The sequence below is a fragment of the Manacus vitellinus genome, unplaced genomic scaffold (assembly GCF_001715985.3).
Source record: "Manacus vitellinus isolate BGI_N305 unplaced genomic scaffold, ASM171598v3 scaffold_26_pilon, whole genome shotgun sequence".
NCBI classification, from domain to species: Eukaryota; Metazoa; Chordata; class Aves; order Passeriformes; family Pipridae; genus Manacus; species Manacus vitellinus.
Window position 1 is genome coordinate 7,482,565 of NW_021939960.1, and position 27,907 is coordinate 7,510,471.

Genomic DNA, 27,907 nt, shown 5'->3' on the forward strand with positions numbered 1-27,907 from the left:
CATCCCTGGAGGGATTTAAAAGACCTGTCGATGTGGCACTTGGGGATGTGGGTTAGAGGTGGGATTGGCAGTGCTGGGGAATGGTTGGACGAAATGATATCAGCAGATTTTTCCAATCCCAGCAATTCTATGATTCCAGCTGACTTCCTGTGTCTTGTGTCATTGTGCTGCCTGCTGTGGTGAGACAGCAAGAGAGACACAGCAGTAGAAACAAGACAAGCAAAGGGGTTTCCCATACACTATACCCCTCCCTAATCATCCTCCCTCTTTCCACAGGGCTTGCTATCAGAGGGGCAATGCCATCTCCCATGGCACCAACTCCACTGAGATTGTCATCCCCCCTCTGCTCCCCCAGAGGTGTTTTGACTTTTGATTAACTCGCAAACTTGGTCAAAAACTCCCAGGTTTGTGCTCACTCTAATCCCTTGCAGTGCCCCTTGTACCACCTCGTTGCCTCTGGTGAGAAATATTTCCTTTCATTCCCTGCCTCTTGCTGCTTGGGGTTGTTTTGTTGTTTTCTTTTTTCCTCCAACAGTTTTGCTTCCCCCTTGCCCTTCAAAGGCTGATGTGGGATCTTAAAAATAGAAATGAGCTGTGCAGCTCAAAGACCTTGCATTAGCCTGACACTGTTTCCACATGCCATTGGGTCAAGGCTCCAATCCTTGAATGCACAAACAGGGCACATGCCAGGCTGCAAACAGAGCAGCAGAATGGCTGTAACAGCAGGATTTGCAGTGCCCTCTCCAGAGGGGTCCGTGAAAGACTGGGGCCACACCATCCCTGCCTTTGTGCAGTGGATTTAAGGAAAAGCCTGGTCCAGTTTTGGGGGGAGCTGCAGTGCCCAGCCCAGGCTGGGATCCTGAGAGCAGATGGGAAAATTTGGGCTCCCCCCCACCCCCACCAACTCTGTCTACTTTTAGAAAGCAAATAATGACTCGGAGAAATGCCAAAACCCAGCAGACTGTGCTGGAGGGCAAACCCAGGTAATGGATCAGCTTTTCATGCAGCAGAGGAGCAGGAGGAGGAGGAAAGAAAAGCTGCTGTGGGCAGCACCGTGTCATGATGCCCCCATTTCCCTGCTCCACATCCCCATCAGGTCACTGCAGCAGCTGAGTGAGCTGTTTTGGAGCCATGTGTCTGATGAGCTGGTGCAGGCAGGAGGCTGCCTGCAGCCCTGCCAGCCCCACTGGCCTCTCCAGGTATCCCACCATGGACCACGGTGTCCCACACCAACCCCATCGCCCTGTGCCAGCCCCAGCACCCCGTCACCCCATGCACACCCTTCTCCTCCTGCTTATTTTTGAGCTCCATCTGGTGGCAACCAGACCTGCAAATTGAATGTCTTCCTATTTCTGCAACCTGGTCTAGTGGAAGGTGTTCCTGCCCACGGCAACAAGGTTGGAATAAGGTGGTCTTGAAGGTCCTTTCCAACCCAAATCTTTCTATGATTCTATGCTGCAGCAGCCCCACTGTGCCTGTGCCACAGGTGTCCCTGCCCTTCCTCGGTGTGCCATGAACTCCTCACCTGCAAGACACAGCATCGGTCTTTATTTTCTTGCAGGACCTGACTGTGCATAGGTGTTCTCTCTGCTCAAGTGTTTGATCAGGCTGAAAAATCCTTGTACAAATTAGGGTTTCCTCTTGCAACCGTGTCCAAACCCAACCTGTTGCTTTTTCCACCCGGGAACACTCGAACCGGGAGCTGCCGCCTTCCCAGGGCACGGCTGCAGTTCCGTGGGCTCAGCAACCGCCTCACCCTCGCTCGGAAGCATGAGCAGAGCAGGATTCATCCCTCCCCTAAACCACATTCCTTCCTCCCCTTTCCAGGCCCCTCGTGCACTGAGACTTGCTCAATTAACAGCCAGACTTGTTTCCGCCGTTCCACACAGCACGGACACTGCCCAGGCGTGGGGAGCGTTGCATAAACTTTATTAACTTTATAAATTCCAACACAGCTGTTGGCTCAGTCCCAGCAGCCACCTGCAAACAGGCAAAATAGGCTCATCAGGAGGAATTCAGTGCCAGCTGCCTTTCACCCACAGCACTTCGTGCTCCTGCCACCAGTGCCATGAGTGTGTTAGTGCTCGAGCAGCCTCACTCAGGTCACCCTGGAGAGGCTGCCTGCACCAGTCTGGAGTCTTGGCATTGCTCCCAGTGCTGCTTTTCCATGAGTCCTTCCACTGCTGCCAAGGACAGCCTGGCCTCTGGGAGTGTGCATGGGCAGGATGGGCAACAGGGACTTGGCCGGAGCAAATGCTCCCCCGGCTTGGGAGGGACCAGAGGCTCAAGGTTGCCCTGTAATGCTGTGCCCTGGGATCAGTGAGGAGCTGGGGGTGGTGGGATCATCTCCTGGCTTTGCACCAAGGGTGGGGTAAAGAGCAAAACTCTCTTTTGAGTGAAGCAGTTTTACCTTCCCTGCCTGCACCTGGGATAAGAAGACATTAGATAATTTATCCCAAACATATATTTTTCTTGGAATTAACACATGATGGTGAGTGAGACAAGGATCCAGAGCAGAGCAGCCCAGAGAGGAGCTGCCTGTGCAGGGTTCTCAGGGCAAGCAGAGCTGCTGGCTGGGAAAGGGCTGGCAGAGGCACACTGGGGTTTAGGGTGTACCTGGATGAACAGAGTCCAAAGAGACAAAAGAATGGTTATATCTGTGGTTCCAAGAGTGGGACTGGTTGCAAACCATTGCTTCCTTGAATCTATCCTTGATGGGTTCCTTGAACCCATCCCTGAAAGTGTTCACATCCAGCTTGGAAGGGGCTTGGAGCAACTTGGTTTAGTGAAAAGTGTTGTTGCTCATGGCAGGGGGGTTGGAACAAGATGAACCATGAAGATCCCTTCCATCCCAAATCAATCTATGATTCCTGGGAGGGAGCAGAGCAGTGTGGTATGGACAGAGCATCCAGCAGTGCCCTGTGAGGACTCCCACGGATGGATGCACACACATTTATTGATAAATACACCGGACACACACTACAAGAAAAATCAAGGGGAGCCACAGCTGAACATGAACTGCAAACCTTCATGTTGGTGTGGGGAGTGGCAGGGACCTCCCACCCTACTGGCTGAATGAAGATGTAAACTCTGGGTGATGCCTCTGCTACCACGGGGCTTCTCCAGACTGCTACACAGCCAAGTGCTGGCAATGAGTTCTCCACAACTCATTGCCTTTTCCCTTTGCCACCTCCCTGCATCCTGACTGCGAGGGACCATGGACTGTTTTTGGGGGGGATGTGCTTTCCTTGTAGCCCTGTCAAAGGGCAAACTATCAGAAAGGAACTTCTTGGCAAGAGCTGGCCTGGAGGGTCTTGTGCAGGAAGGATGGTGGGAAGGGGTCCCTCAGGAGAGGGAGCTGAGCAGCCTTCTGTAGATGAAGCCCAGCTTCTCCCGCAGGGCCAGGAAGGTGGGACGCTCCTCCGTGTTCCCACTCCAGCATTCCAGCATGATGCTGTAGATCTCAGGAGGGCAGGAGCTGGGCCGGGGAAGGCGGTAGCCCCTGGTGATTTGCCGTACAGTTTCTTGGTTTGTCATCCCTGCAAAGAAGGAGAAGATTGCCCTGAAGGATGTGGGAGATCCTCCAGCCCATATGACCTTCCTTCCCCCAGCTCCTGCACCCACTCTACAACCACAGCAAATCCCTGTAAACCATGCCTAGAGTGGACAATAACTTGCTCATGCTCCAGGAGCTGCTTCCACATCCCTTGTGGAAGGGACAGTACAATAATTCATGACACATTGGCTCTTGGGGACCATGGGCAAGCTGCCCAGCACGTGGATGGAGGGCACAGGAGTGTGCTGGCAGCCCTACCTTCATACGGGATCTGTCCATATGTGAAGACTTCATAGAGCAGAATCCCGTAGGACCAGACATCGGACTTGAGGGAGTAGGTGCGGTAGTTGGCTGCCTCTGGGGCTGTCCACTTCACTGGGATTTTAGTGCTGCTGCTGGTGGAATAAATGTCATCCTGAAAAGCAATGGGAGATGGGACATGAGGGATGGGATGATCAACACAGAGACTGCTTTTGGGGCTTTGCTGGAGCTGCAGATTGGGAAAGAGGATGGCAGGGAACAGCTGCAGCACAGGGCAGCTTGGTGGCCCAGGGTAATGGGACTGACCTTGAGGAGCCGGGCAAGTCCAAAATCAGCAATTTTGCAGGTGAGTTCCTCTCCCACCAGGATGTTTCGGGCTGCCAGATCCCGGTGGACAATGTGCTTCTCCTCCAGGTACCTCATCCCATCTGCCACTTGGCAGGCGATGTTGAGCAGGTGGGAGGTGCCCAGGGACTTCCCTTCAGGACCTATTAATCCAGATGATCCAAGAGTTGGGGGCAATCTACCAACATCTGTTCTGGGTGTTCTGGTTTGGAGGGAGACCCTGTGCTGGCAATGTGGGACTAGGGGAGCATGTAAAACCTCGAACTGGAGGTCCTGGCTAACTGTCCTGGTGGTACTGTTTGGGAAGTTCAGCACAGCCATGTGCTCCTCAGGAATGGAGCTCTGAAAGGCACCACGTGCTGCAACAAAGATGCAACAGATTCATGTCTTGTTCAAAGGTAAAGGTGACCTTCTGCCATGCAAATCTCCCACCAGGCTTCTCAACCTGTTGTGCCTGTGAGCTCCAGCTCCTCCAGCACCAAATGCTTCTGGAGCCCCAACCAAAAACGAGGCCAGTGTGGGTGGGAGGAGTTGTACCCAGTAGAAAAACAGGTCTCAGTGGGAGCAGTTGTTTCCTTTCAAGACTGATTACTGCATCAGGAAAAGAAAGGCCAAGAAAAATAACCTGATGGTAGGATGATGAGTGGATCATGGCCTCTTATGAGCTCTGCACATGAACAAACCCATGGGGAGGTTTGGCCATTTCATTCCCAAAGAAGGTGGAGTTGCCCAAGCACAGCAGTAGGATTTGTGTGCACTGGTGGGAGCAGGTAGACCATGGGTGGGTAAAGAAGGAGAAATGAAGGTCCCTACCAGCATTCTTGGGCTCCCAGGGGCTGATATGGACCCAGCCCACATGGACACCATGTTTTTGGGTCTTGGGGTCACCCAAGACCGTCTCCATCAAGTGCCCATGGATTGATCTGTGTTACCACTAATCTAAAAAGGACCAAAACCAGACTGGTGCTCTCTTAGGGTCCCCATTCAGATTCACAGGGCACAGAAAGCACCCCCAGACCAGCAGTGCCCCAGGAGCCCTCTCCCCGTGGCGTGGCACGGTACTCACTGTTGAGGTAGCTGTGGAGGTTGCCTTTGCGCATGAGCTCAGTGATGATGTACACGGGCTCATCCAGCGAGCAGACAGCGTGCAGCTGGATCAGCTTCTCGTGCCTCAGGCGCTTCAGGTTCTGAATCTCCTTGGTGAAGTCTTCTGCTTTCATGTCAGCTGGGTGAGAAAGCCAACACGGCCATTGTGAGCTACTGTCTCACGTGGCTGTTGGCACCTCAGCACCCCCAACTTGGATAAGGACCTTTTTCCTCCCTGCAGCCCACCCCTGCCTTCAAAGCTTATGTCTGCACAAACTGTGTCTCAGACCCAAACAGCCAAGAGACATTTTCCATGGGGCATTGCATCCCATTGTCACAAACCCATTTGACTTGACATGATCCCAAACCCACTGACTGCAGCCATTTTATAGTGATGCAGCCCAAGCTTAGGTCTGCCCATAGAAACAGTTCAGCGGCTCCTTGCCAGGTCCTACCATAATTTGCCTGATTAAACAGTCACAGTGACCAAGAGGATGAGGAAACAAAAGAGTGTGACTGATGTGGCAGTGAAGGACAGACCCAGCTGGCCGCTGTTAACATCTGATTCTCCACGTACCTTTTATGATCTTGATGGCCACTGGCACCGTGTTCCTCCACAGCCCTTCCCACACCTCTCCGAAGTAGCCCTCTCCCAGCTTCCTCCGCAGGGTGAACTCCCAGCGCGGGCGCTCCCAGCCATCCCTCTCAGGGGGGGTCTGCCAAATGGACATGGAATGACACTCTTGGAGCAGCCAGCCAGGCAGGACCTGCTGTGGAGCCTGCACCAGCTTTTGGTGGCCCACAGAACAGGACATGATGCTGCCCCATCTGTGTGCACAGGGGTTGCAGCCCGAGCATTGCTTTTCCCTCTGCTAAAAGTTCACAAAGCACATGGGGCATCATCTGCCTGACCCCTCCTCCCCCAAGTGTGCAAGGGGGAGATTTGGGAGACTACACAAAATATCAGGAGTTCAAGTCATAATTCACTCCTAATCAGCCTTCAAAAGTGGCTTTTTTCCATTTCCACAAATAAATAAAAATAATTAAATTAATATTATTGCGTAATATGGCTGATTTAGACTTCAGCTCATTAGGTATTTCTTTTATACTACACCTTTCAGTTTCACTCTTGGATTATTCACATGTTTAATTGCTATTTCTAAGTCGTAATCAGTGGATGGAATTCTAATCAGGAAATGAGTTGGCAATTTGGGATTAATACTGTAATTAGATTTATGAGTGCCACACTAATTGGTATGAAAACTATATAAAAGCAATGTGTAGGTCTTATATTTTCAGGAAAAAAATGGAAGCACAGGTATTTCCAGAATCAGTATTGAAGGGATTTGTAACAACTTGGTTTCTAGTCTTTGAGATGGAGAAGACATTTCAGAAGATTCTGTTAATTTTTCCCTGTCAAAAATCCATAGAAATGCCATGCCCAGCCTTGGCGTGGCTGATAAAAGGTGATGCTGGCAGCAACGCTAAAGGTGGGCTTTAAATTTAGTTTAATAAAGCTCAAATCCCAAATGGACAGAGTAATTATTTCTATTTTCCCTAGTCTTTCTTTCCTTTTTTCCATCCTGCTCATCCCTGGGAGCCGGGCTGCTCCGTGCCACTGGCGTACGCACCGCGGGGCTGCAGGGCTGCAGCAGAGGGCTCTGGATGACCTTCCAGTGCTCCATGTAGAAGGCGAGGAGCTCCTCCATGTTGGGGAAGGGGTGTCCCTTCTGGATGTAGAGGTTGCCCCTGGGGCTCTTGCAGATTCGGAAGTGGCTGACCTTGGTGTGGTTGCGCACTGTGGGGAAGCCCAGGTTGGGGAAAACTCAACTCATGCAATCAACAGCTCCTTCCCACCTTCCTGCTGACTTCACCCTCTCTCCTTTCCAGACACCCAGTCTTTTAATCATCCTGAAGCAACACAACTCGCCCCTGGAGTGTTATATCCCAATCCCCGCATCCCTTCTCTTCCCAACTCCTGGCTCAGAGGACTCCTGCCCGTGGGTGAGCTGGGCTCCTTTGGACCACAGAGGTGATGGTTTTTTATTAGGGATTATTTTCTGTGGAAATGGCGTGCTCAGAGAGCAGCAGAGCTGCTCAAGGTGGATAAACCAGTGGCAGCTGGGACTCCCACAGCCTGAGTGGGATGGGGGGTTTGCCATGAATTTCTCAGGATTGCTTTTATGTGGATAGGACCAGACTGTAACAGCACTGCCTGGTCCAAACCCCTCTGAATTCAGATTTTGGTCTGTGCAGCCCAGGCTCTGATAATCTGGAGTGGCAGCATATTTTTAAACAACCTCGGATGACAAAAGCTGTTGGAATGAAATCCTGGGAGTTAGTGCCATGACACCATCATTAAGTCGCAGGGAAATGTTTACAGCTTTCCTACCCCGGATGGGAGCCACACACTTTCCTTTACCGCAGTAATTCTGCAATCCAGCCCTTCTCTGTTAGCTCTGTGCTCTCAGAAAGCAGCTGGTTCACTTCAACAAGGTGCTGAAAAGTGCTTTAAACTTATTCCCTTGTTTTTCACCCCGTGCTGACCAAGCCAGGAGCTGCCTTAAGGAACTGGTTCCTTTCCCTGTGCTAATTTTCTCTGGATAATTGCCACAAAGTCACCTGAGAGAGAGTATTCGCCCTTGCTGCTCTCACTGTCCCGGACAAGGAAGGAGCCGTGCTGGTTGGGAGGCGAGAGGAGGAGCTGTTCCGCTTCGTTTCGGCTAATCCTGCTGAAGTACCAGCTGGGGAGCAGAGCAGAGGGGTCAGTGCAGTGTAAGGGGATGGTGCATGGATGGAGCTGCATCCATAACAGGGCATCCTGCACCTTCTGAGCCAGGGAGGGGGAGTAGCTCCTGGGATCCCACTTTTTGGGATGTCAGGTGGCTCATCCTTGCAGCCACCAAGCCAGTGGCACAGCAGCCAGTCCATGTCTTAGAACCTGTAAATGTGGCTGACTGCATCAGGGCTGTTTCATTGAGTAGGTTCTGCAGGCACTTGCTGCAGTTTATTGCAGCTCACTGACTGCAAACCATTTCATAGAATCAGAGAATCCAAGAATGGTTTGGGTTGGAAGGGACCTTAAAACTCATCTCACTCCACCCCTCTTGCCATGGACAGGGATGCCTTCCACTAGACCAGGTTGCTCAATGCCCCATCCCACCTGGCTTTGAACACTGCCAGGGATGGGGCATTTCCTCCATCAGTGTCTGAACACCACTGTATTGAGCTGTCCAGGTCTCAGCCCCATCCCAAACCCAGGAGGTTTGTGCCCGTGGCTCAGTGCAGCACCTTGGCCGACAGCCTGTGGTGAATGAAGCAACAACCACCTGGTGCTGTGTGCAGGATGCTCTGGTGGGGTTATACCTGTGTCCTGCCACGAGAGCAACACCTGCAGGCACAGGATCACTTTGCACTTCTTGACCTGCGGTTTACAGACAGAAACAGCTCTAAGCCCATGAGGAAATGGCATCAGTAAAAACATCTGGTAGTGCTGGTTGGGGACTTCACAGCACCAAGCCGGGGGGAGGATGGGAGAACCAGCCAAACCCCTCTGATGTGTCACAGCACTGAGATTCATCACTGACTCCCCATCAAGGACAGGCAGGTTGGCTGGTTGCGTCCCGATGCAGCGGGATGCACGGGAGCGTGTGGAACCCCATCCAGCCTAAGGCAACCAAGACGTGAGAAGCTGAAGGTTTCGTCATTAGCTGGGATCGCCAGCGTCTGAGAAGCCGTGCAGGAAATTATAAGTGATGGGGTTACAGCAGCTGCACAAATTACCACCCAGCTCCGACCTGCGGCTCCGCGGAGTCTGCGTGCTCCTTACTGCCATCCGCCCTCCCAGCCTCGGCATCCTCCTCACCCCTGTCCTCGGGACGGGGCTGGGCACCAGCTGTGCACGGCTGGTGCACACACACGGGCACGCAAACACACACACACGTGCAAACACATATATGTGCACACAAACACATACATGTGCACACAAACACATACATGTGCACACAAACACACATGCTCCGCTGTAGCCTGTCCAACTGTCCCCTCAAAGCTCACGCAGGGAAGGTCTCTCCCATCCCACCGGCTGCCAGCATTGCCTCTTCGCACTGGGGACCCTTCCCAGGCTTCTCCCGCTCCTCTCTTTCACCCCCGCTCACACAGCACAGGGCCAGCGCAGGGGTCTCCAGGGACACACCCGCCCCAGCCCTGCGCTCCCTGGCACTCGGCGTGACTCAGGGCCAGGAGCAGAGGGAACAGCAGTGTCTCGGGGCGCTTTGCCCGACGTGTCGGGACCAGGCTGCCTTATGCAACAATGAGCCTGGGCTTTCCCCAGCTGACAGAAGGCTGAGATATCACCCCGAGCTCCGTGTCGGCTGGGAGAGGCACCGACAGGGAGGAAGCCCCCAGCTCCAGATAAGCAGGAGCCAGATGGCAGCAGCAGCAGCACTACATCTTGGCCCTACACATCTCTGGGCTTCCTGGCTTGTACCAACCGAAACTGCTTCCTCCCATGCTCCCGAGCCCTTTGGAGCTGGCAGGGCTCAGGTACAAGTTTTCCCAGCTCACTCCCTCCCTCCCTCCCTGCTGCCTCCCCTTTAATGCAGGACTAGAGGGAGAGCAGCCTGTTTATTTGGCACCATAGCTGCAACCTGTGCCCACCCCGACACCGCATCCCAGCCCAGAAACACCCCATCCTGTGCGAGGGTGATGCGGCCGGGAAGGGGCACCGGCACCTCTTCCCCTTGGCACATTCCCCAAATCTCGCTTGCTGTGCCGAATACCTCTCCACCACACTACCAGGAGCTGCAGGAGTTCCAGGACCGGGATGCCCAGGGCAAGGTAGAACCCCGCTCAGTCCCAGCACCACTGATGGCAAAAGCAGGGGACGAGGAGCTCGTTGTCCCCATCGCTGCGGAGAATGAGCGTTGCCTTTCCCTGCACAGGGATGCGCTACCCTGGTCCAGCCCCATCCCCCTAGGGATCCAGAGCATCGGATACTTACGGGCGGTGAGCTGAGGTGCCCTGGCTGAGGTTGGCCACGTAGGCAGCAGGGACGTAGCCCATGGCCGGCTCCCCCAGCAGCCGCCGGGCTAACACGTACTCCCCCTCTTCTCTGAGCACACGCAGTTTGTCCCCTGCGCTTACGCTCAGTTCCTCGGAGCTCCGGGCTGTGAAAGCGTATAAAGCGATACAGAGAGAAGACTTGGGGATGAAGGAAATGGAGTTCGGCTCCGAGTGCAGCGAAACGGAATCAGAACCAAGATACCCCAGGGAGCAGCTCTCCGTCACGGCACGGGGACGGAGCTTGTTCCAGAAGGATGTCAGGAAGCTCAAGCGCTTCCTGACGAACTGCTCCATCCCCGGTGATGCGGTGGGTGCGGTGGGCTATGCCACCGCGCTTCGGGGGGCCGGAGGAAGGGGTGATCCCGGGCTCATGCCGCCGGCCGGGCAGCTCATCCTGCCGCCCCGCGTTCTTCGCACGCGTCTGGGCGCTCGCCGGCCCTTCCCGGCGAACTTCCTATTTCTGAAAGTGAAACTGGTTCATCTGGTGAGACGAGTCTGCAGGCGGGATGAGTCTGCAGGCAGGAGTCCCACGCTCAGACCCACGGGCACATCTGGGAGACGGGCACAGCTGGAGCAGGGCTCGCCGCTCTCGAAGAAGGAGAACGGCTGTTGTTTTATCTATTAATTATTTTAAAGTGTGCTCTTTGCTTGTTACCAGAGCACCATAAACACAGCTCTCTGTTGTTCAAGCAGCTCTTGTCACAAGTGGCTGACTCCAGCTAATATTCTTCATCTCACTTGTGAGGGAGGATATTTTCTTTTTTCCATAGGACAATAATTGCATCTGCAAACGCGCGGGAGTTAAAACAGAATTAAGGAAATAACTTCAGAAGAGATCTGAAGTGTTTGGATATTTCCTGGGTGGATATTGTGGGGTTTATAACACAGGATCCTTTCTTCGTTTGGTCTACAATGACCTCCCACACTAAAATATTTGCCTCCTCCCACTAATTCCCCCTTGCACAGGACCTCTAGGGAATCCCCTTCCCAGTTCCACTGGGATCTGCTGCTGGCTCAGCCTCCACCAGAGGTGGGTCCTGTCCAGTCTCGGAAGGTCCTTGCCTGATGCAGGGGTTGGATCAGCCTCAGGCACCTGCAAGCATCCAGAGCTGAGCCCTGGCACACAACCCCCAGCTCCAGATGTGTCAGCACACCCACCCTCCCCCAGAGCTGGTCACACTCAGACACTGACATGCTCCAACCACAGCCATCAGCCAAGGGACAGATTCCCCCCTCACATCTTCCTGAAGCAACCTGAACATCACTGCTCTGGGGAGAAATCCCAACTGCAACCCCCCAACCCCTGACTGGACTTTGTCATTTAACTGTTCCATCTAATTAGTGGGAGTTTTGTGCCTGGTAAATCCACTCCTGGCTCTGAGACCATTATTTTGATCCTACTCTTCTTGCAGTTGGTCTGGGTAGCTCATTTTGGGTGTGTAGTTGGGATTTGAAAGAGGCTGCTCAAAAAGAAATACAAGAAGTTAATTGTAGGGGTCTGGGCTGCAGACTGCAACTGGGTGGTGTATGAGGAACTAGCTGAACCCATCCCTGGGCCAGCAACTCTAGATCTGCTGTGTCCTGCATCCTGGGTGTCCCATAATGGCCAAACAACCTGCAAAAATGCCTTGCCCTCGGTGCCACACAGGGATGTGTAATGTTTCTGTGCATTTTTCCCACCTAAGCATTAGGAAGGGAACTGGGGATGGAGCACAGAAGGACTTGCAACCCAAAGGGAAGGGACATCCCCTCTGCTGTCCTTCTGCAGCACTTGTGACAAGTCTGCTCCTCATGTCACGCTCCATCAGGAGCAAAATAGGCTGCTTGGTTATGCATTGCTGATAAGATCCAGCATGGAATGTCTATGCCTTACTGTTTAGAAAGAGGACTTCTGGTGTGCAGGAGACTGGAGACTGATTTACCTTTATTGACCTTTGCCAGATTAGATTCTCTAGTGGTACAAGTGATAGACAAGTGCAGCTGATTTATAACACGCAAGGCTTTGGATGTTGATTTGCACCTAAATGAAAGAGTACTTCAAAATGACAAACATCCCTGAGGACTAAATACTGCCTCTGAGCTGAACCTACCAGACATGCACAACACAGACTCATCCCTGCAAACCTCTGTCTGCACAGGGCACACATGCATGGCTCAGTCCCACGCCAGGAAAGAGATGATAAATCACGACCACTTTCTAGTATCTTCTTTTTATTTTCCTCTTAAGTTCCAGGAGCATTCCTGCTGCTTTAAATCCCCTTTGGTACTATAAAACACCTAAAAATAAAATTAAAAAAGAAAAGAAGAAAAAGCACGTTCATAGAAGTTTCTGGTCCTCGTGCTGTGGGAAGGCAGGTGGGAGGACACAGGAAAAGTGAGAAAGATAAGGAAGGCACAGATATCTGATGGATCAAGTATTTTATCTTCAAGTCCCCGTGACCAGCTTACAAGGAGGTATTAAAAACCAATCTGTCCACAGATTTGGGGCTGTGGTGGATACACAGGGACTTGAGTTCTAGCACCACTAAAAAGCACCTCCAAAGAGCAATGAAACCAGAAGACGTGTGCTGTAGATCTGGCTGCACAGTCCTGGTTTGGTTGCAGAGCACCTGGGAGCCATAAACACAAACAGCACTTTGCATTCACCCATGTGTCAAACACTACAGCGTGTCCTGCCAGCCTAATTGACAGAAACCAGCAGCTCCCCTCCACTAATGAGAGTGCCCATTACATCTAATTAGCTGAGGTTCTGTTCCAGGTCCTGTTACGTTTACACTTGAAATACATCTTCCAGCAAAGAGCCTTTTGGGAGGGAAAAAAAAGGAAGAGAAACATAATTCCAATTAAACTCTGAAAGGGGCAGAGAGCTGGGGAATGCAGGTCATGCTGAGGAAAATGCTTTTGGACATTGGACATGTAACAGTAGGTCACTCGAGGGGTCACGTAACCAAGGATGTGCCACTTGTCACCAATGACTGGCAAAGCACAGAGGGTGATTGTGGGCAGCCACACCATGCCTGGCACCCTGTCCTGAAGCATCCAACCATCCAGAAGACTTCCCTGGGCTTTGGGTCACTTCCTCACTGCTGGCAGGGACTGCAAGCCCAGTCCAAACCCAGTCCTGAGGTTCCACTTGGTCTTTCTGATGGCATCAGAAGATGGATGGGGGTTTGGGCTTCCTGTTTATTTATCTTTTCTTTTTTTCCTGATTTCTCCAGACATTTCCTGACACCACAGTGTGTTTGAGGAAGGTTTTGCCTCTTAATAAATTGGTTCAGTTGGGTGCCCATAGGAATTTTCAGACATGTGGTGGGTGACGACAGTGGTGCGTGGGAAGAGGAGCAGAAAAGGGGCACTAAAGCAACTTCAATTAGTCTCCATTCCCCTGGGGGTTGTGGAAGAAAGAGGCATCTTGGCAGACTCTGGGTTGTCACCATCCAGGGCAGAGCCCATCCCCAGGAGGCTGACAGAGGCAGGAAGGATCCAGGGGCTGAGGGGCTCATGGACAGTCAGTGCAGAGGGTTCAATACAGGCAAAAGTACAGTGGTCCGGGGATGGGGAGTGGCACAGGAGGTGTGAGAGGAGGCAGAGCTTCGTGGGGTCTTGTGGTGGCTTTCTGAGCCCTATAGGAGTGGGTTGGAGTGGCTGGTGGAGAGCAGGAGTGCAGGTCACAGGGCACCTGAAATGGCACAAGAAAGCAGAAAAGCTCTGTGGGAGGCAGCTGGAGGCAGAGAGAGCTGTTTGTGCAGTGCTTGGCTGGTCTGGAGCATGTAGGACTGCAGCAGGAAAACCCTTTAAACCCACAGTAATACTTTTCAGGGACCCCGTAAACCCTAGAGTGCTTTTCAAGGATCTGAAATGATAGCAAGGAAAAGCCAACTCATATGTCACACTGCACTCTATGTCACACTTGTAAAGCAGAATCACTGACTGGAAAATCTATAGGGACCAACACACCTAATTATGCTGGAAAACTGTGGCCAGCCTTTAGGCTTCTCCTTCTGCTTTCTGCTGAGATTATCAGCACAGACCAACCTTTGCTTGCCCCATCCTGTCATCTAACTTCCAGAGGATGCTCCTTCTAGTACAGACTGCCTGGCAGAACAGCACTTACTGCTTATCTCCCCTGCTCCTGACCCTGCAGTAATCATTTGCAACACATAAAAACCATTAACCACCTTCTCCAGACTGGCAGGTGCCAGCAAGCTGTTCACCCTCTCTCTCAAGGCTGTAGGGATCTCCATGGAAAGTGGGATAAGGAAGCTCAGGTTGTGCTCTCCACGCCCCTGAACGCCTGGAGCAGAGGTCTGGCAGCTCCCTGCCAGGACCCTGCCATTGCTGAGCAGCAGCTGGAGTCCCCAGGCTGGCAGTGCTGACAGGGACTTTACACACACACACCTCACAGTTGTGCTGCCCTGGCTGGGGCTGAGCAAACAGGGGACTGTTGCCTCCAGAAGAGAAGTGCACAGTGACTCAGATGGTGAGGGGGAAATCTCTGCCAATATGTAAGCAAATGATGGATTGCTCCATCTGCCCAGATGTCCTTGTTACCCTGGGGAGGAACCAGTCCATCTACTCCATCACTGAGCTGTGTGATATCTCTCCCCACAGAGGTCCTTTGGAGGCTGTTGGATTTGGGGTTATAATATTAAGTGTTGTTAGAAGAAACCTACCCAGAGTCCCAGGAGAACAGGCCCGAGAGACCTCACCCATCCCACCTGGTCCATCCTATACTTATGTCTTTCCCCATCTTTGCCAAACCAGTTCTTAAAAGACCTCCAGGAATGGATACGCCACCACGTCCCCAGACAACTCATTCCGGTGAGTCACTAATCATTACCAGCAGAAATGACTGTCTAACCTGCTGCACTTAAGCCTATTACTTCATGTCCCATTCATCACCACATTGCTCCATTCCTTTCTGCAACATCCTCTCCTGCATGTGAACACTGCTGAGGTGTCCCATTGCACGCTCAGCAGATCCACATTGACCCCAGCCCAGAACAAACACACTGACCTTATTCAAAGAGGCAACATGGTCATCTTTTTCTCCATTTGTCTCCAGTTTTCTTGACCTGTCCTTGTGTGCTGGTGTTCCTGTGCTGCCACCTCAGCTGGCTCTCTAGTGCGTTCACCTGGGGATGACAAAGCAGCAGCTCAAAGAGGAGTCTGCACCACTGCAGAGATAACCTTTAACCTGTCCCAAATACAAGGAGTCTGCACCACTGCAGAGATAACCTTTAACCTGTCCCAAATACAAGGAGTCTGCACCACTGCAGAGACAATCTTTAACTTGTCCCAAATACAAGAAAAAAATGCTGGCTCAAATTTTCTTCACCAAGGTTCCATTTGCATTTTACCCTACAGTTGCAGAGGTCTGAGCTCACAGAGTGCAGCTTCATCTCTTCTCTCTCTATCCCACCTCTTCTGTACCTGCCACTAGTCCCCCTCAGATGGGTTGGTTGCTCTTGGCTCTGAAGGACACAGGAAGTCACAGGGGCTGCCTGTAGCAAATAGGTAAATCTTGCTCTTGGCTCTGAAGGACACAAGAAGTCACAGGGGCTGCCCACAGCAAATAGGTAAATCTTGCTCCTGAGATGACTCCATGTTAAGATAAAGATCGGGGCACCAAGTTTTACCTGTTTCCGTAGGGAAGCAACTGTCTTCTCCAGTTCAGCCACAAGGGACTCGAGGTTCTCTCTGGAGGAAGGGCTTGGGGAAGGCACCTCATTTCTGGGGTCAGGGATAAAAAGTGAAAGGGATTATGCAAACAGCAGCTTCCTGGCTGAGAAAATCATTCCGCCTCAAACAGCCCAGGTATTTACACATCAGAGCTGAGGTCTGCACTGAAACGCTGGAGGACTGGACAAGCTCAGCACCCAGCTACTGATACACCCCTGACCTCCAGACCTCTGCAGAGTGCCAGTTTCAGAGGTCTGAATGGACTGAGTTATTAAAACCTTCTCTTATGTTTCATAAAATGGAGATAAAAGTGGTGATACTACACCTGGGGAAGGCAGGCTTGTGCTTGGCAGGGTTTTCCTCTGGGTAGCTGAAGCCAGGAGACCTCTTCCTTCGGAACCGCTGAGAAAGAGCCCTGAATTGCCCTCGTGTCTGGCAGTCTTGGGAAGGAAGGGAAAGTCTGCAGTGAGCACTCGTGTTTAAAGCAAACACAAGGCAGAGTTGCCCCCCTGTACCATCCACCCTTGACACATCTCTCAGGCTGAAGGGAAGGAGGCAACAAAGGTGTGCAGGGATTCCCATGTCTCAGTTGGACATCTGCACCCAAAATACAGAACAAAAGGACCGTGGCAGGATCTGTGGTTTAATGGAGGAGTTTTAGACTCACAAATGAATCTGTGAAGTGGCATGTGGTAGGGACCTCCATACCTGCTTCTGTGTCTTCCCCAGCCAGAGACAGAAGTCCACAGCTAGGTGGACCTTCAGTCAGGTTCAGTGAAGTTAACAGGCTTCCTAGAGAGGTGGCCGATGCCACAGGCCACTCAGGGTTTAAGAGGCATTTGGACAATGCCCTTAATAATTTGCTTTAACTTTTGGTCAGCCCTGAATTGGTCAGGCAGTTGCACTGGATAACTGTTGTAAGTCCCCTTACAACTGAAATATTCTATTCTGGTCTATTCTATTCTATTCTAGTCTAGTCTAGTCTAGTCTATTCTGTTCTGTTCTGTTCCATTTTAATTCTATTCTACTCTATTCCATTCCTATTCTATCCTATATTCTATTTGCACCCATTTGCTGACACAAGGTTCTCCCAGTGTAGCAGGAAATCAGCTGCAATTTCACACCAGCTGATGGCGTGTGACAAATGCCACCCAGAGCAGCCCCCGTGTCAGCTGGTGCTAGAACAGCCTGCTCCTCACCCTCACAACAGTCCTGCCACAAGCGGAGGTCCACGGCAGGGATCTCCTCACAGCTGACCATGCCCTGCAGGTATGATGCCACCTGGAAGACATCCCTCTGCAGCTGCTGGATGTGGTCACTGTTGTCACAGATGACACGAGCAAGGGACGTCTGTCTGATCTGAGTCAGCTGCGCTGGCGTGAAGACTCCGGGATTCTCATACCAAAATCTGCAGTGGGTTGTAATCACACCGTGACTCAGGAGTCAGAGAAGAGGGAGGGAGGGAGGGAGGGAGGCTGAGAGAGAAAAAAGAGTTCCCTGACATCTGTGTTGCAGCACGACCCATCTCAAGAGAAGTTCCTGCTCTGGTGTCAGGTGGCTGCAGACACAGAAGGCCTTTTCTGAACCCACAAACCTCCCCATGCTCCTGCCCTTAGTGCATGACCAGGCAAAGACGTGTCTCATTCACACAAACAGCAAACAGGAATTAAAAGGAAGCTCCTGCAGACATTTGCTATCATTTTCATGAGATATTGGACACATCCTCAATGATGCCCAGCGTTTTTCAGTGGAATGAGAATCATTAAATCAAGAATGAACACCTTGACAGTAACTGTGACAAGTCCTTTTGCAAATGCACTGGACTGTTCTTCATATCACAACACAATAAATAATAAAAATATTACAGATTCTGCTTCTCCCTGTAAGGAGCGAAACCCCCGACATAGAATACCAAAGAATTTGGGATGACTCCAGTGGCAGTACCTGTCTCCATCCCTCAGCCTTCTGAACTGCGTCGTTAACAGGCACATCAGTGTTGGTCCAACTCTGGTCCCAGGGACAAGATCCTCCACCATCAGCGCTGGAAACAGGTCAATATTTTTGGCAGTTCCATATAAACTGCACAATAACAGATATTAAAAAAAAAAAAGTTAAAAGTCTATCAAAGAGTGGAGATAATATAAATCTGATACCAACATAGGAATTTGTATGCCAGGAACTCATCTGGACAATATTTATAAGGGTTTTATCTGAAAGACAATGGGATAAAGGCCTGCCTTGGAAAGAGGCAACCAGGGCAGATAGGACATGGTTTAGTCTGACTGGAAAATAGCTCCAAGGCTCAATCTGCTCCCAAACTACACCACAGCAGTGACTGACAACATTCCACCCAGAACCAGACTGATCACTTGGAGAGACCTCATTTGTCTTACCCCATTGTTAAATCACAGCTATTACCCTATCTTAACATCTGTGGGTGGCAATATCAGGAAAGGTTAGTCCATGGGTGTCCTGGGAGGAGCAAAAACTTTTCACTGACTGATCTCCAGTCATTTTGATGCTTCCACATCCAAGCTACAGTACCTCCTGAGCTTTTCTCTGATCTCCAAGTTCTTTATCTCATTTCGGAGGTCCTCAAATTCCTGTGCAGATGAAAGGTTGCAGAAGACCCTGAAGTCATTGTAGGGTGGGATGCCGTGGTCTCGCCCTCTCTGGATGTTGATAGCAGCCAAGTCCAGGGAGACAGAGTGTGCCATGGAGAAGAGTTTCTCCGTCAGCTCCATGTTGAGGAGTTCAGAAGGGACCCGCATTTTCCCAGGAACCCCAAACAGCCCACGGAGGAGGGGGTCAATCCCCCCCTCCTGCGTGATCCTGAAAGGGGAGAAGAAGGCCTTGTGCAGGGGGATGTGGCCTTGTTGGATGGGCTGGAAGGTTTCGTTCAGCCGGTACAGGATGGGGTTGATCAAGGTGTGCCCGAAGCGGAAGGCAGCGGTGGCAAAGGCGTTGAGAATCCCCGCATTGACATTGGGGTCGTAGCCTTTGTACTCACCCAGCATCTTCATCCCAGCCTCCCCAAGGACCTTGGGCAGCCACTGGGCATAGGTGATGTGCTGCATCTGGGCACCCACAATCTTCCGTGCCTCGTGGTACAGGAGGTCCCCGTCCCAGTGGGGATTGAGGGCGGCCAGCTCCGTGGCGACGCGGTTGTGCTCCCTGAACCACAGCGTGTGCATGGCCGTGAGACCCAGCTGCTCGTTGGCACGGTGGTCTCCTGCCAGGAAGCACGGCACGGGGCTCTCGTTCTCATCTCTCATGCATTCTGTGGGTGGCCCCACGGCAAAGGGAAGGAGATGCTTCCCCGAGCTGGGCACAACCTGCCCGCGCTTCAGCAGCCCGCTCTGGTTGCTCAGATCCCGCAGCTCCTGCGATTCCTGCTCCGTGCTGCCGTAAACGTTGGAGGCATCGATGTAAGACGTCAAGTGGTTGATCTGCTCTCTGGCATAGACAGAGTTCATCAGCAGGGAGGTCATCCCGCTGCCGCACACCGGGCTCGAGCGCACGAAGAACATGCAGCGCCCGTTCCTCACGCGGGGGTCGTTGGCGGGGACCATGACGGAGAAGCACGGCGGGTCGTTGCTGCACACCTCGCTGCAAGGTGCTCCGTCCGAGAAGCGGGACATGCTGATGGCTGCCACCGTCTGGTCCATGTCGTGGTCCAGAAACTGGCCCCACTGCATGAGCATGTGTGTGAACTGGTCGTCGGGGGTGATGGTCTCAGTCCCGATCATGGCAGTGGAGACGAGGCGAGGTAGAGGGAGGGGCAGATCCCTGGCATCTTCTGCCAAGGAAAACCCCCGGGGGAGGTTAAATCCGTTCTGGTAGGCGGGTTTGAGGAGCCTCTGGAAGGCTGTGAGAGATGCACCCCACATTGGGTGCTGGAGGTTGTTGCAAGAGCCGTCGTGGGTCCTGTACTTCTTGTGGAAGCAGATGTCGGAGCAGTTCGGCGTGCGACGGTGGGCAGAGCAGCCCGACAGGTTGGCAATCATGTTCAGGTAGTGAGGGGACACCAGGTCATTGTAGCGATAGCCTGCAATGGGAAAGGCAAAGCACCAGGTCAGCTGTCACCTCTTGGTCCCCACTATTCCATGTAAGGGCTCTGCGTGTGAAAGCCACTGATGGGACTGTCAGGATGGGCACAGGGAGGCCAGATCCCTGAGTGTGGTGTTGCAACATAATTTAAGGAAAGCAGAGGAAGCATGTCAGGCCCACAAAGAAGAATAGAAAGGGAAAACAGTTTGGTATTAACTGCATGGAGCTGGAAACCACAAATGTTGTGACTGGTAGAGCAAACTGTGGGGGTGGTCTCGGTCTCCACTGTAGGTTTATTTTATGGCTCTCTGGGTTATTACTGCCACCACGAGCTCCATCACCCATCCAAACTCTACGTGACGAGCAGCAGGAAGCCATGGGTGACTGCCAGGGCGCTGCGCTGTGTGAAAGCGCTGAATAATGCTGCACTGTGGGGATGCTGACAGGGCAATAAGGAGGAGAGGCTGGCAGTCCAACCAGCCCAGACCAGACCTGCCACCTGGAAAGAGACTCCTTGCACCCTGGAATACAGCCAGGCAGGAAAAAATATTTACAGGACCCAAACACACATGCCTGCTACATGATGATTCACACGTATAGGTAGAAACATGCAGTGTACGGGAATGTCTGTTGTAGATCGAGGAAGTGGATGCTTGGACTTTACTAAAGTATTTTTGGTGTTACATTGCTTTGTTCCTTGCTACCCTGCCCTGATAAAAAGAACCAGAGTGGCTGAAATGCACCTGAGTTTATAGCTAAGAGGTCAAAGTAGTAGAAAGACAGAAGAGTGATATCCCCCTTTCTCTGTTACAGCACCCAAATACCCCAGAATCCACAGTAATTTTCTTGTTGCTATGTGGAGGGCAGGAAAAATCTGGGACCATGCTGCTGAGGGTCTGAACTTCAGACCCACAAAGGTACTCCTTTATGAGTTAGATGGATAAATATTTTTTAAAGATTGGGGCTTTCATAGCCAGCCAAGAAACCTTTACAGAAATGGGGAACTGAAACAGTTTCCTGACTATCAAGCTGGTATGGTGAATGCAAGATCAGCCTTCCAGCTGTTAGGAAAACCATGAGATGTAGAAAGAATTGCAATCCAGAAAACACATTTCTTCATATACCCAACATTTATCTGGATTTTTGGTAAACCCTTATAAACTTCCTGGATATCTACACATCATTGTTTTCACTTCAACTAATGCACAATATTAAGAAGGGAAATGAAATCTCTCCCACCTGTGACATTCATATCCACAATGAGCCCTTGCTGCACGTGTTCCTGAATCAGCTGCAAGGTCCTTTCAAAGATCTCCCCTGCCCTGGCTGTCTCGATGGTGTAGGGGTCCCGGGGGTAGCGGAAGAGAGCCAGGAGGTCATTGGGTGTCTTGGGACGTCTGTTTCCAGGAATTAAAAGTGATGCAGGAACATTAAAATTAATCAACTCTGCTCAGGGCAATGAGACTCTACAGGCAGCAATAGTCAGGCCCTAAGCCTGGTCTGGTGCTTGGCCCCCAAACCATTGCATAGACCAACGTGACTTGCCTGCACATGGCAGATGATTAAAGAAAGGATATTTTTCCCCAGGAAAATGCACATATTTAATTCCCTCAACATCTCTGGTTTTTTCCTGCGATAGTAATTTGCTTTTCACTTTTCAACAGCTAAAACCCAGAGGGTTTGGGGCTTAATAGAACCTATCCATCTTTTCAAGGAAAACATATATTGGGGTGGAAGAAGAGGGAATCGCCATTCACTCGAGAATTCATTTTTTATTGAAGAAATGGTTAGAACTGTTATATTATTATTTCTGTTCACCCTGCAAAAAGTCAGTTGCATTTATAAAATGACTAGGCTGATTATTTTCTTTCCTATTCACTATTTCCAGAACCAGCCCCAGCTGACAAAATTTACATCGCAGATAGAAGTGACATAAGAGGCATAATATTAATGCATCTCATTTTTCCAGAATCCCGAATGCCTGTTGGGAAGCTCCATCACATCCTCACACCTCACACGTGGTGCAGCTCGAACCTCCAACACTCAAAACAACACCACAGTTTTCATTTGCGGGTTGTCAACGATAAAAGGAGGTTGGAGAAAGCTTCGTTTGTCACGGGTTTTTTATCACTTTTCCGCCTCAAGTCTGAGATCAGGGCACTTCACAGACTTACTTGCTGAAGAGCTCGGTGCGTGTGGAGTTGATGGCGTGGTCCACGCTGCTGATGGCCTCCCGCAGCGACGTGGCTACAAACGTGTCACCGCTCCGACCGACGTCCGTGGCTTTCCAAAGCACAAAGAAAGAACAGAATACCCTAAATTTACTTTGGTATTAATTGCTCTTCCAAGTTCAAGAAAATCTGTGCGCTCCTCCTTATCCATTACAGCTTCCCTAACGCCTGGGGCAGGAGCTTGAAACCAGCCACTTCTTTCCCATCCCCATTGAAGGTATTTGGTCAAAGGTCAGACTTGATGATCTTGGAGGTCTTTTCCAACCCCAACAATTCTGTGATTCTATGACTGACCAAGTATTTAAACCCCTGCATTTGCAGTGACAATGTTGTTCTGCTCCTCCCTGCCCCGGTGTACGAGGTTACAGTCAGATGATGATTTGTGAGCAAGTTGGCACATTTTTTAATTAGTCTCTCCCTCCCAGCAGAGGCAATAACTACATATACACTGTCAGCTGGGCTTGCAGGAGGAGGTTTAAGACAACACCTTTGGCTTTGCAGGGAGCAACTGCAGCTCAGCTGAGAAAACAGCAAGGGGCAGCCGGGAGGTACGTGGGCTGTGACAATGGAGCAACCCTGATCCAAGGGACCTGTCTGAAAAGAGGCTAAGGAAGTAACTTCTTGTATAACTATCTGTACAAAATGTAGATGTCAACACAGCATAGTACCCCCTTAGAGGAGATCAGGATAAGTTTGTAAAGGAGCAGTGGAGGTGCCGTACCGGTGATGGTGAGCTGCATGGCACTGGAGGTGAAGCCAAAGGGGTTCCTTGCTATGCACTCGTATCTGCCCTGGTCAGCCACGCCAAGATCCTGAATGGAAAGGGTCCCATCTTGGCCAATATGGAACTTGCCACTCTCTGTGATCTGGATACCCTCCTGTTGCACCACCAAAAGACAGAAAATGTGTCAGTGGATGGAAAGCTCCCCCCCATCCCAGCCCTCAGCCTGCTCAGCAAACCCGGAGATGGATGTGATGAACAAAAGTGGCCACCAGATGTTAGCATTGCTCTTCCAGCGAAACCAGAAAGCCTTCCAAGGAAATGTCAGTCTTTATTCCACAGACTGATGTAACCAGTGAAGGTGGGAAAGGTGTTGAAGGAGAGAGTTGTTAAATGCCTCCCAGAGGAGCCACCCTGCTCCCCAGTGACTGTCAAGCACATGAAATCTTCACATACCTTGACCCAGGTTATGGTGGGCCGTGGGTCTCCCTGGGCAGCGCAGGTAATGGCAACATCCTGGCCTGTCTCTGCCACCACATCCTGGGGGGGCTGAAGGAACACGGGTATCACTGGGCAACACAGAGGAAAGAAGTCACCAGGGCAAGAAATGCACCAAGGAAAATAGAGAAATCTGAGTGTAAAACCCTTCAGCAGGGGCAAAGCAGGGCTGGGCTCCTCCTGCTCTTGAAAGGATTCTGCAGAGGGGTGACAGCTCACCCGGTGCTCTCTGTCTTGCTACCAAGCTCTCTGTTCATTTATTTATGTAATTGATGTTCATTATTTTCTGCTCCTCTGAGTCTCTACTTGGGGCAATTACACAGGAATGTGCTGAGTCATTTATAACCATTCACTCAAAGCCTTTCCAGAAAGGATGCTCTAGCTGAAACAGGGATCATGACTTGATTCAGGCGCTGTCAGATGAGGCTCTCTGGAAGTGTTAGTCAGGACAGATTAAATAATTATATTGATCTTGCTGGTCTTAAAATATTCTGCGAATTTTGTGCTTGAAGCTTCACTGATTTCATGCTTCTAGATAGTGTCCTACCCTCCAGTCTGCCATCAGTAAAATTCTACCATGTTTGTGAACAAATAGGGAAATTTGCTTACTTAGAACAATTATTTATATGGGAGCAAAAAGAAAATTCAGGAAAAGCTTTTAAAAAAGGAGAAAAAATTAAGCTTTAATTAAGCTTAATTAAGCAAAAATATTCCTCTGTGGCTTGTATTTTACAGAGGTTTAATTTTAGAATACCTAACTTTAAGCTGAACCTATGACCTGGCAGGTAATGTTTAAGACAAATGTATCTGGAGTCAAAGTCAAACGTTCCTGAGAAGGAATAATTTTGTTTTGAAGACTATTTTATTTTTAAAAGAATTTTACAATTATTTCTATGGGAGAGACAAAACTTAAAAATGGTAAAAAAAAAAAAAAGAGTAAGAATTTAATTCATACACTTTTCTGTAAATGATACGGTTTTCCTTCGCCAAAATAATTTTTTTCCTGACAACTCCCAGACCGAAGCAGCTCCTTCCAATTCACAAACCTCGGCACTCTGAAAACCTCTCTTAACTTTTCCCACCAGCTGATGGAGCTCTCATGGAAAAGCAAAATCCCATCCCACGGCAGACAGGGCAATTCCCCGCCTGGTCAGACGGTGTGTTATTCACCAGAACCTTTGCCAGCCCTTTTTTACCTCGTGGGGTGACCGAGAGCTGCACCGGGAGGGTCCTGACCCCGATGGCACTGATGGCGTGGCACTCGAACTGTCCCTGGTCGTGCAGAGCCACCCTCAGCACCCGCAGGGTGCCCGTGGAGAGGATGCTGTGCCGCCGGTCGTTTGGCAAAGGCCCACCTGGGCAAACAAGCAGTTTGTTAATTCTCTGTGAATGTCTCTGTGATGTTTCCCATCCCGACACTAGAGGGATCTGCATGATAGTTACAAATTTCGTTTCCCTCCCGGCATCAGTCACCCTGAAATGCCATCTTTATCACACCAAATTTTCTCGTCTGAGCAGCTGGGCAGGAGCTGTAACCCTTTTTATTTCCTCCTAAGTCTTTTCTTAGTGCAACCTGCAGATTTTGTAATACCTGATGGACAGCAAATAAGTGCTCAATTATCCAAACTGGCTGTTTCATCAAATAAACAGAAAGATTTAGAATTGTCTTTTTGAATTAGTTATTGTGATTTTCTTCAGTTTGGAAACTGTTGTTTCAACATTTTCTCTATTTCAGAAGAAAAGCTGAAAACTAAACTGCTTTACCAAACCCAAACAAAATTCTTAAAACTTCTCAGTTTGGCAACTTATTTTTTTCCCCTCCAGATAAGGGCTCTTATTTATTCATCCTAAATACCAAAATCCCCACACAGTCAAAAGTGGCTTTGAGACAAGCAATGCTTCATCACTTGTCCTTCTCTTGTCTTACTTTTAGCACATGAAAGCAGTGCAAAGCCTGGTTGATTTTTAATTTTTGGCTTGCTGAGTGCAAACCTAGTTCCAATGCAGTTGTCAACCTTACTTCTTGTCACTGTGCTCCTTTCCACATCTCTAAAATATATTTTCTGGGAAGTGGAGTAAAACAGGTTAAAGGAGATGGAGGACATGCAGGCAGAGCAGAATTTCAGCTGGTCCTTCTTAACTCTGCACCAGGGCCATTGCTGTGGAAGCTGGAATACAACACCCATGAATTCTCCACAGCACTAAACCATTAATTATGGCTTGTGAAGCATAAGGAAAAGTTGGAGGACCTCTGGGCCAAGTACTATTGGCTTCTGTCCCAGAAAGTGTTGGATGAGATCAGTTCAGTGGAGCCAGCACTAACAATTATTTGAGACTTTAAAAGTTCACCACCTGTTGTCCCAAAGTCCTTCTTCCTAAGCTAAAAGAAAACTCCGAGGTGTGTCAGCAGTGAATGGGGCTCTTCTGCAATGTGCTCCCCAAGAGCAGCAAATCAATGGCAATGACAGAGAGCTGGCACGTGGTGATACTGCTGAGGGAAGTGGTGGAATCATGATCCTTGGAAGTGTTCAAAAAAACAGGTAGATGTGTCATGTAGGAACATGGTTTAGCAGTTAACAAGGCAGTGTTGGGTTAATGGTTGGACTTGATGACCCTAGAGGTCTTTTCCAACCCAAACAACTCTGTGACTGACACCCACTGACTTGGAGTGCACAGACCTTGCCTTTTCAAAGGAGGTAGGAAGTCATTGCAGAAAGAAATTTGAGGCTTTCCACAGGTTTCATGCTGATGGAAACCAGCACGCTCCTTCCTTCTGATTCTGTGTGTCAAAGGCCCAAGAGGCTATTTCCTCACTGCTTAACATCATCCTTGGTGATCTATAACACACCTCCCAGTGTGACTAGCCCTGTGCTGATAACCATCTGTCCCGTGCCACCACTGCAAGTCACCACCCTGGACCGTCAGCTGAGCTGCTCCCACCCACATCCCATGGATGATGGCACGGGAGAGAGAAACCACGAGTCAAGTGAGGCAGTACCTGCCCTTGTCCAGGTAATCACAGGTGGAGGGTGACCCTCAGCAGAGCAGGGGAAATCCACACTTTGTCCCTCAGTTACTGTCTGATCAGTAGGAATGACGAGAAACCTGGGAGAATCTGGAGGGGAAAGCAACGACTGAGCAGTGGGACACACTCAGGCAGCAAACTCGGGGAGTTCACGGGAACAGAACCAGTCATAGGGCTTAAATACACCCTGCTGACCAAACACTGTGCCCCAGAAATGTCACAGAACATCACAGAATCAGTCTGGGACTCCTCACCTTGCACGATGATCCTTGCTGTCGCCTGGATGGAGCCCTCGGAGTTGGTGGCATTGCAGTTGTACTGCCCCTGGTCTGAGAAGGTGACATTCTGAATGAAGAGTCCTCCAGAGCTGGTGATAGTGAAACGGGAATCCTGTGGCAAAGGAGAGCCTGTGCCGAGGGTCCAGCTGATGCGAGGGTGGGGGTGCCCAGAGACTCCACACTCCAAGGTGACGCTTTCCCCAATCAGCACTTCAGTGTTCTGAGGCTGGATCACAAAAGTGGGTTTGGCTGGAAGGAAACGAGTGCTTTAGAAACCAGCTCTGCTGCCTGCTCGGTTGCAGGCAGAAATTGCTTGGACTCCTCATGCAACCCAGCTAACAGTCACCTGGCTCTTCCCTGACCTCCAAATCCTCGCTGTGAGCGATGCCCTCAGCACTAAGTCCTCCTACCACCTCCTCACACCCACTCACCTAGTGCTGGAGCATCCTCTCTCCCATGTCCCCTTCACCCTTGATAACTCTGTGCTGCAGAATTCCTGCCAGACTTAAACTCCCTCCCCAGTCCCAAGCCACCTTCAATCTCTAAATCCCTTTCCCCACCACAGTGAAGGAACCCCCCTAAGCTCAGGCCACTCTCAAAGTCATTGCTTTGTTAGATACTCTCTCCCTCAGAACATCTTGGCACATACAAAGCTGTGACTAACTCTGATTTAGCTCCACTCCCATCCCCAACCCGAGCTGGGTCATCAAGGGGTGCACAAAGCTCCCTTACATGGGGTGCCAAAATAGCGCAGCACAACTTCTTGTGTCTTGACCTCCCCAGCTATGTTCTTGGCCATGCACTGGTAGACGCCTTTATCCGACTCCTTGGTATTCTGGATCATCAAGGTACCATCTTGCAACAGGTTCAGGCGGTTGTCATCTTTCATGTCAATCTTATTACTGAAAAACAGCCACAAACGGGCAAAATCTGGAAGGAGTAAACACTGGTGGTCCCCCTCAAGCTGCTGGGAGGGGCAGGGGCTTTGCTTGCATTGCAGTAAGTTAGTGTTTCTTGGAGGTATTCTGAGACTTCATGAGATTTACAGCAAGAATTCTGATTCACAGCACTGAACTGCAGCTCCAGCTCTGATTTGCTCCCTGGGTGTGC

The 27,907-nt window shown here is 50.6% G+C and overlaps 2 protein-coding genes across 2 annotated transcripts in view; both read right to left on the minus strand.

Moving 5' to 3' along the window:
- Positions 1 to 3,327: 3,327 nt before the first annotated feature.
- Positions 3,328 to 10,606, minus strand: LOC103766033 (tyrosine-protein kinase Srms). Its single transcript, XM_018074017.2, has 8 exons — positions 10,251 to 10,606; positions 7,871 to 7,992; positions 6,880 to 7,046; positions 5,826 to 5,964; positions 5,229 to 5,387; positions 4,124 to 4,305; positions 3,815 to 3,971; positions 3,328 to 3,539 (listed from the first exon to the last, which is right to left on the minus strand). The coding sequence occupies exons 1-8, from the start codon at positions 10,604 to 10,606 to the stop codon at positions 3,346 to 3,348; spliced, it is 1,476 nt and encodes a 491-aa protein (XP_017929506.2). The 3' UTR covers positions 3,328 to 3,345.
- Positions 10,607 to 12,511: 1,905 nt separating this feature from the next.
- Positions 12,512 to 27,907, minus strand: part of LOC103765753 (peroxidasin) — a 42,374-nt gene continuing 26,978 nt past the window's right edge. The window contains exons 9-23 of the mRNA XM_008932709.3: positions 27,530 to 27,699; positions 26,774 to 27,046; positions 26,493 to 26,609; positions 24,691 to 24,849; positions 23,453 to 23,565; positions 22,997 to 23,153; positions 22,219 to 22,327; positions 21,284 to 21,441; positions 18,539 to 20,042; positions 17,939 to 18,073; positions 17,194 to 17,402; positions 16,320 to 16,434; positions 15,952 to 16,045; positions 15,330 to 15,447; positions 12,512 to 13,991 (exon numbers count right to left, since the gene is read on the minus strand). Coding sequence (XP_008930957.2) covers positions 15,352 to 15,447; positions 15,952 to 16,045; positions 16,320 to 16,434; positions 17,194 to 17,402; positions 17,939 to 18,073; positions 18,539 to 20,042; positions 21,284 to 21,441; positions 22,219 to 22,327; positions 22,997 to 23,153; positions 23,453 to 23,565; positions 24,691 to 24,849; positions 26,493 to 26,609; positions 26,774 to 27,046; positions 27,530 to 27,699 — 3,409 coding nt within the window. The 3' untranslated portion in view covers positions 12,512 to 13,991; positions 15,330 to 15,351. The remainder of the gene's footprint in view (positions 13,992 to 15,329; positions 15,448 to 15,951; positions 16,046 to 16,319; positions 16,435 to 17,193; positions 17,403 to 17,938; positions 18,074 to 18,538; positions 20,043 to 21,283; positions 21,442 to 22,218; positions 22,328 to 22,996; positions 23,154 to 23,452; positions 23,566 to 24,690; positions 24,850 to 26,492; positions 26,610 to 26,773; positions 27,047 to 27,529; positions 27,700 to 27,907) is intronic.

Bases quoted from the DNA above. Each gene is read 5' to 3' on its own strand.
- LOC103766033 (XM_018074017.2), bottom strand. From the start codon at position 10,606: ATGGAGCAGTTCGTCAGGAAGCGCTTGAGCTTCCTGACATCCTTCTGG. The intron at 7,047-7,870 runs GTGACTTTGTGG...GCTTCCCCACAG, and splicing joins GGGCGAATACTCTCTCTCAG to TGCGCAACCACACCAAGGTC. The intron at 5,965-6,879 runs GTGCGTACGCCA...TCCATTTGGCAG, and splicing joins TGCAGCCCTGCAGCCCCGCG to ACCCCCCCTGAGAGGGATGG.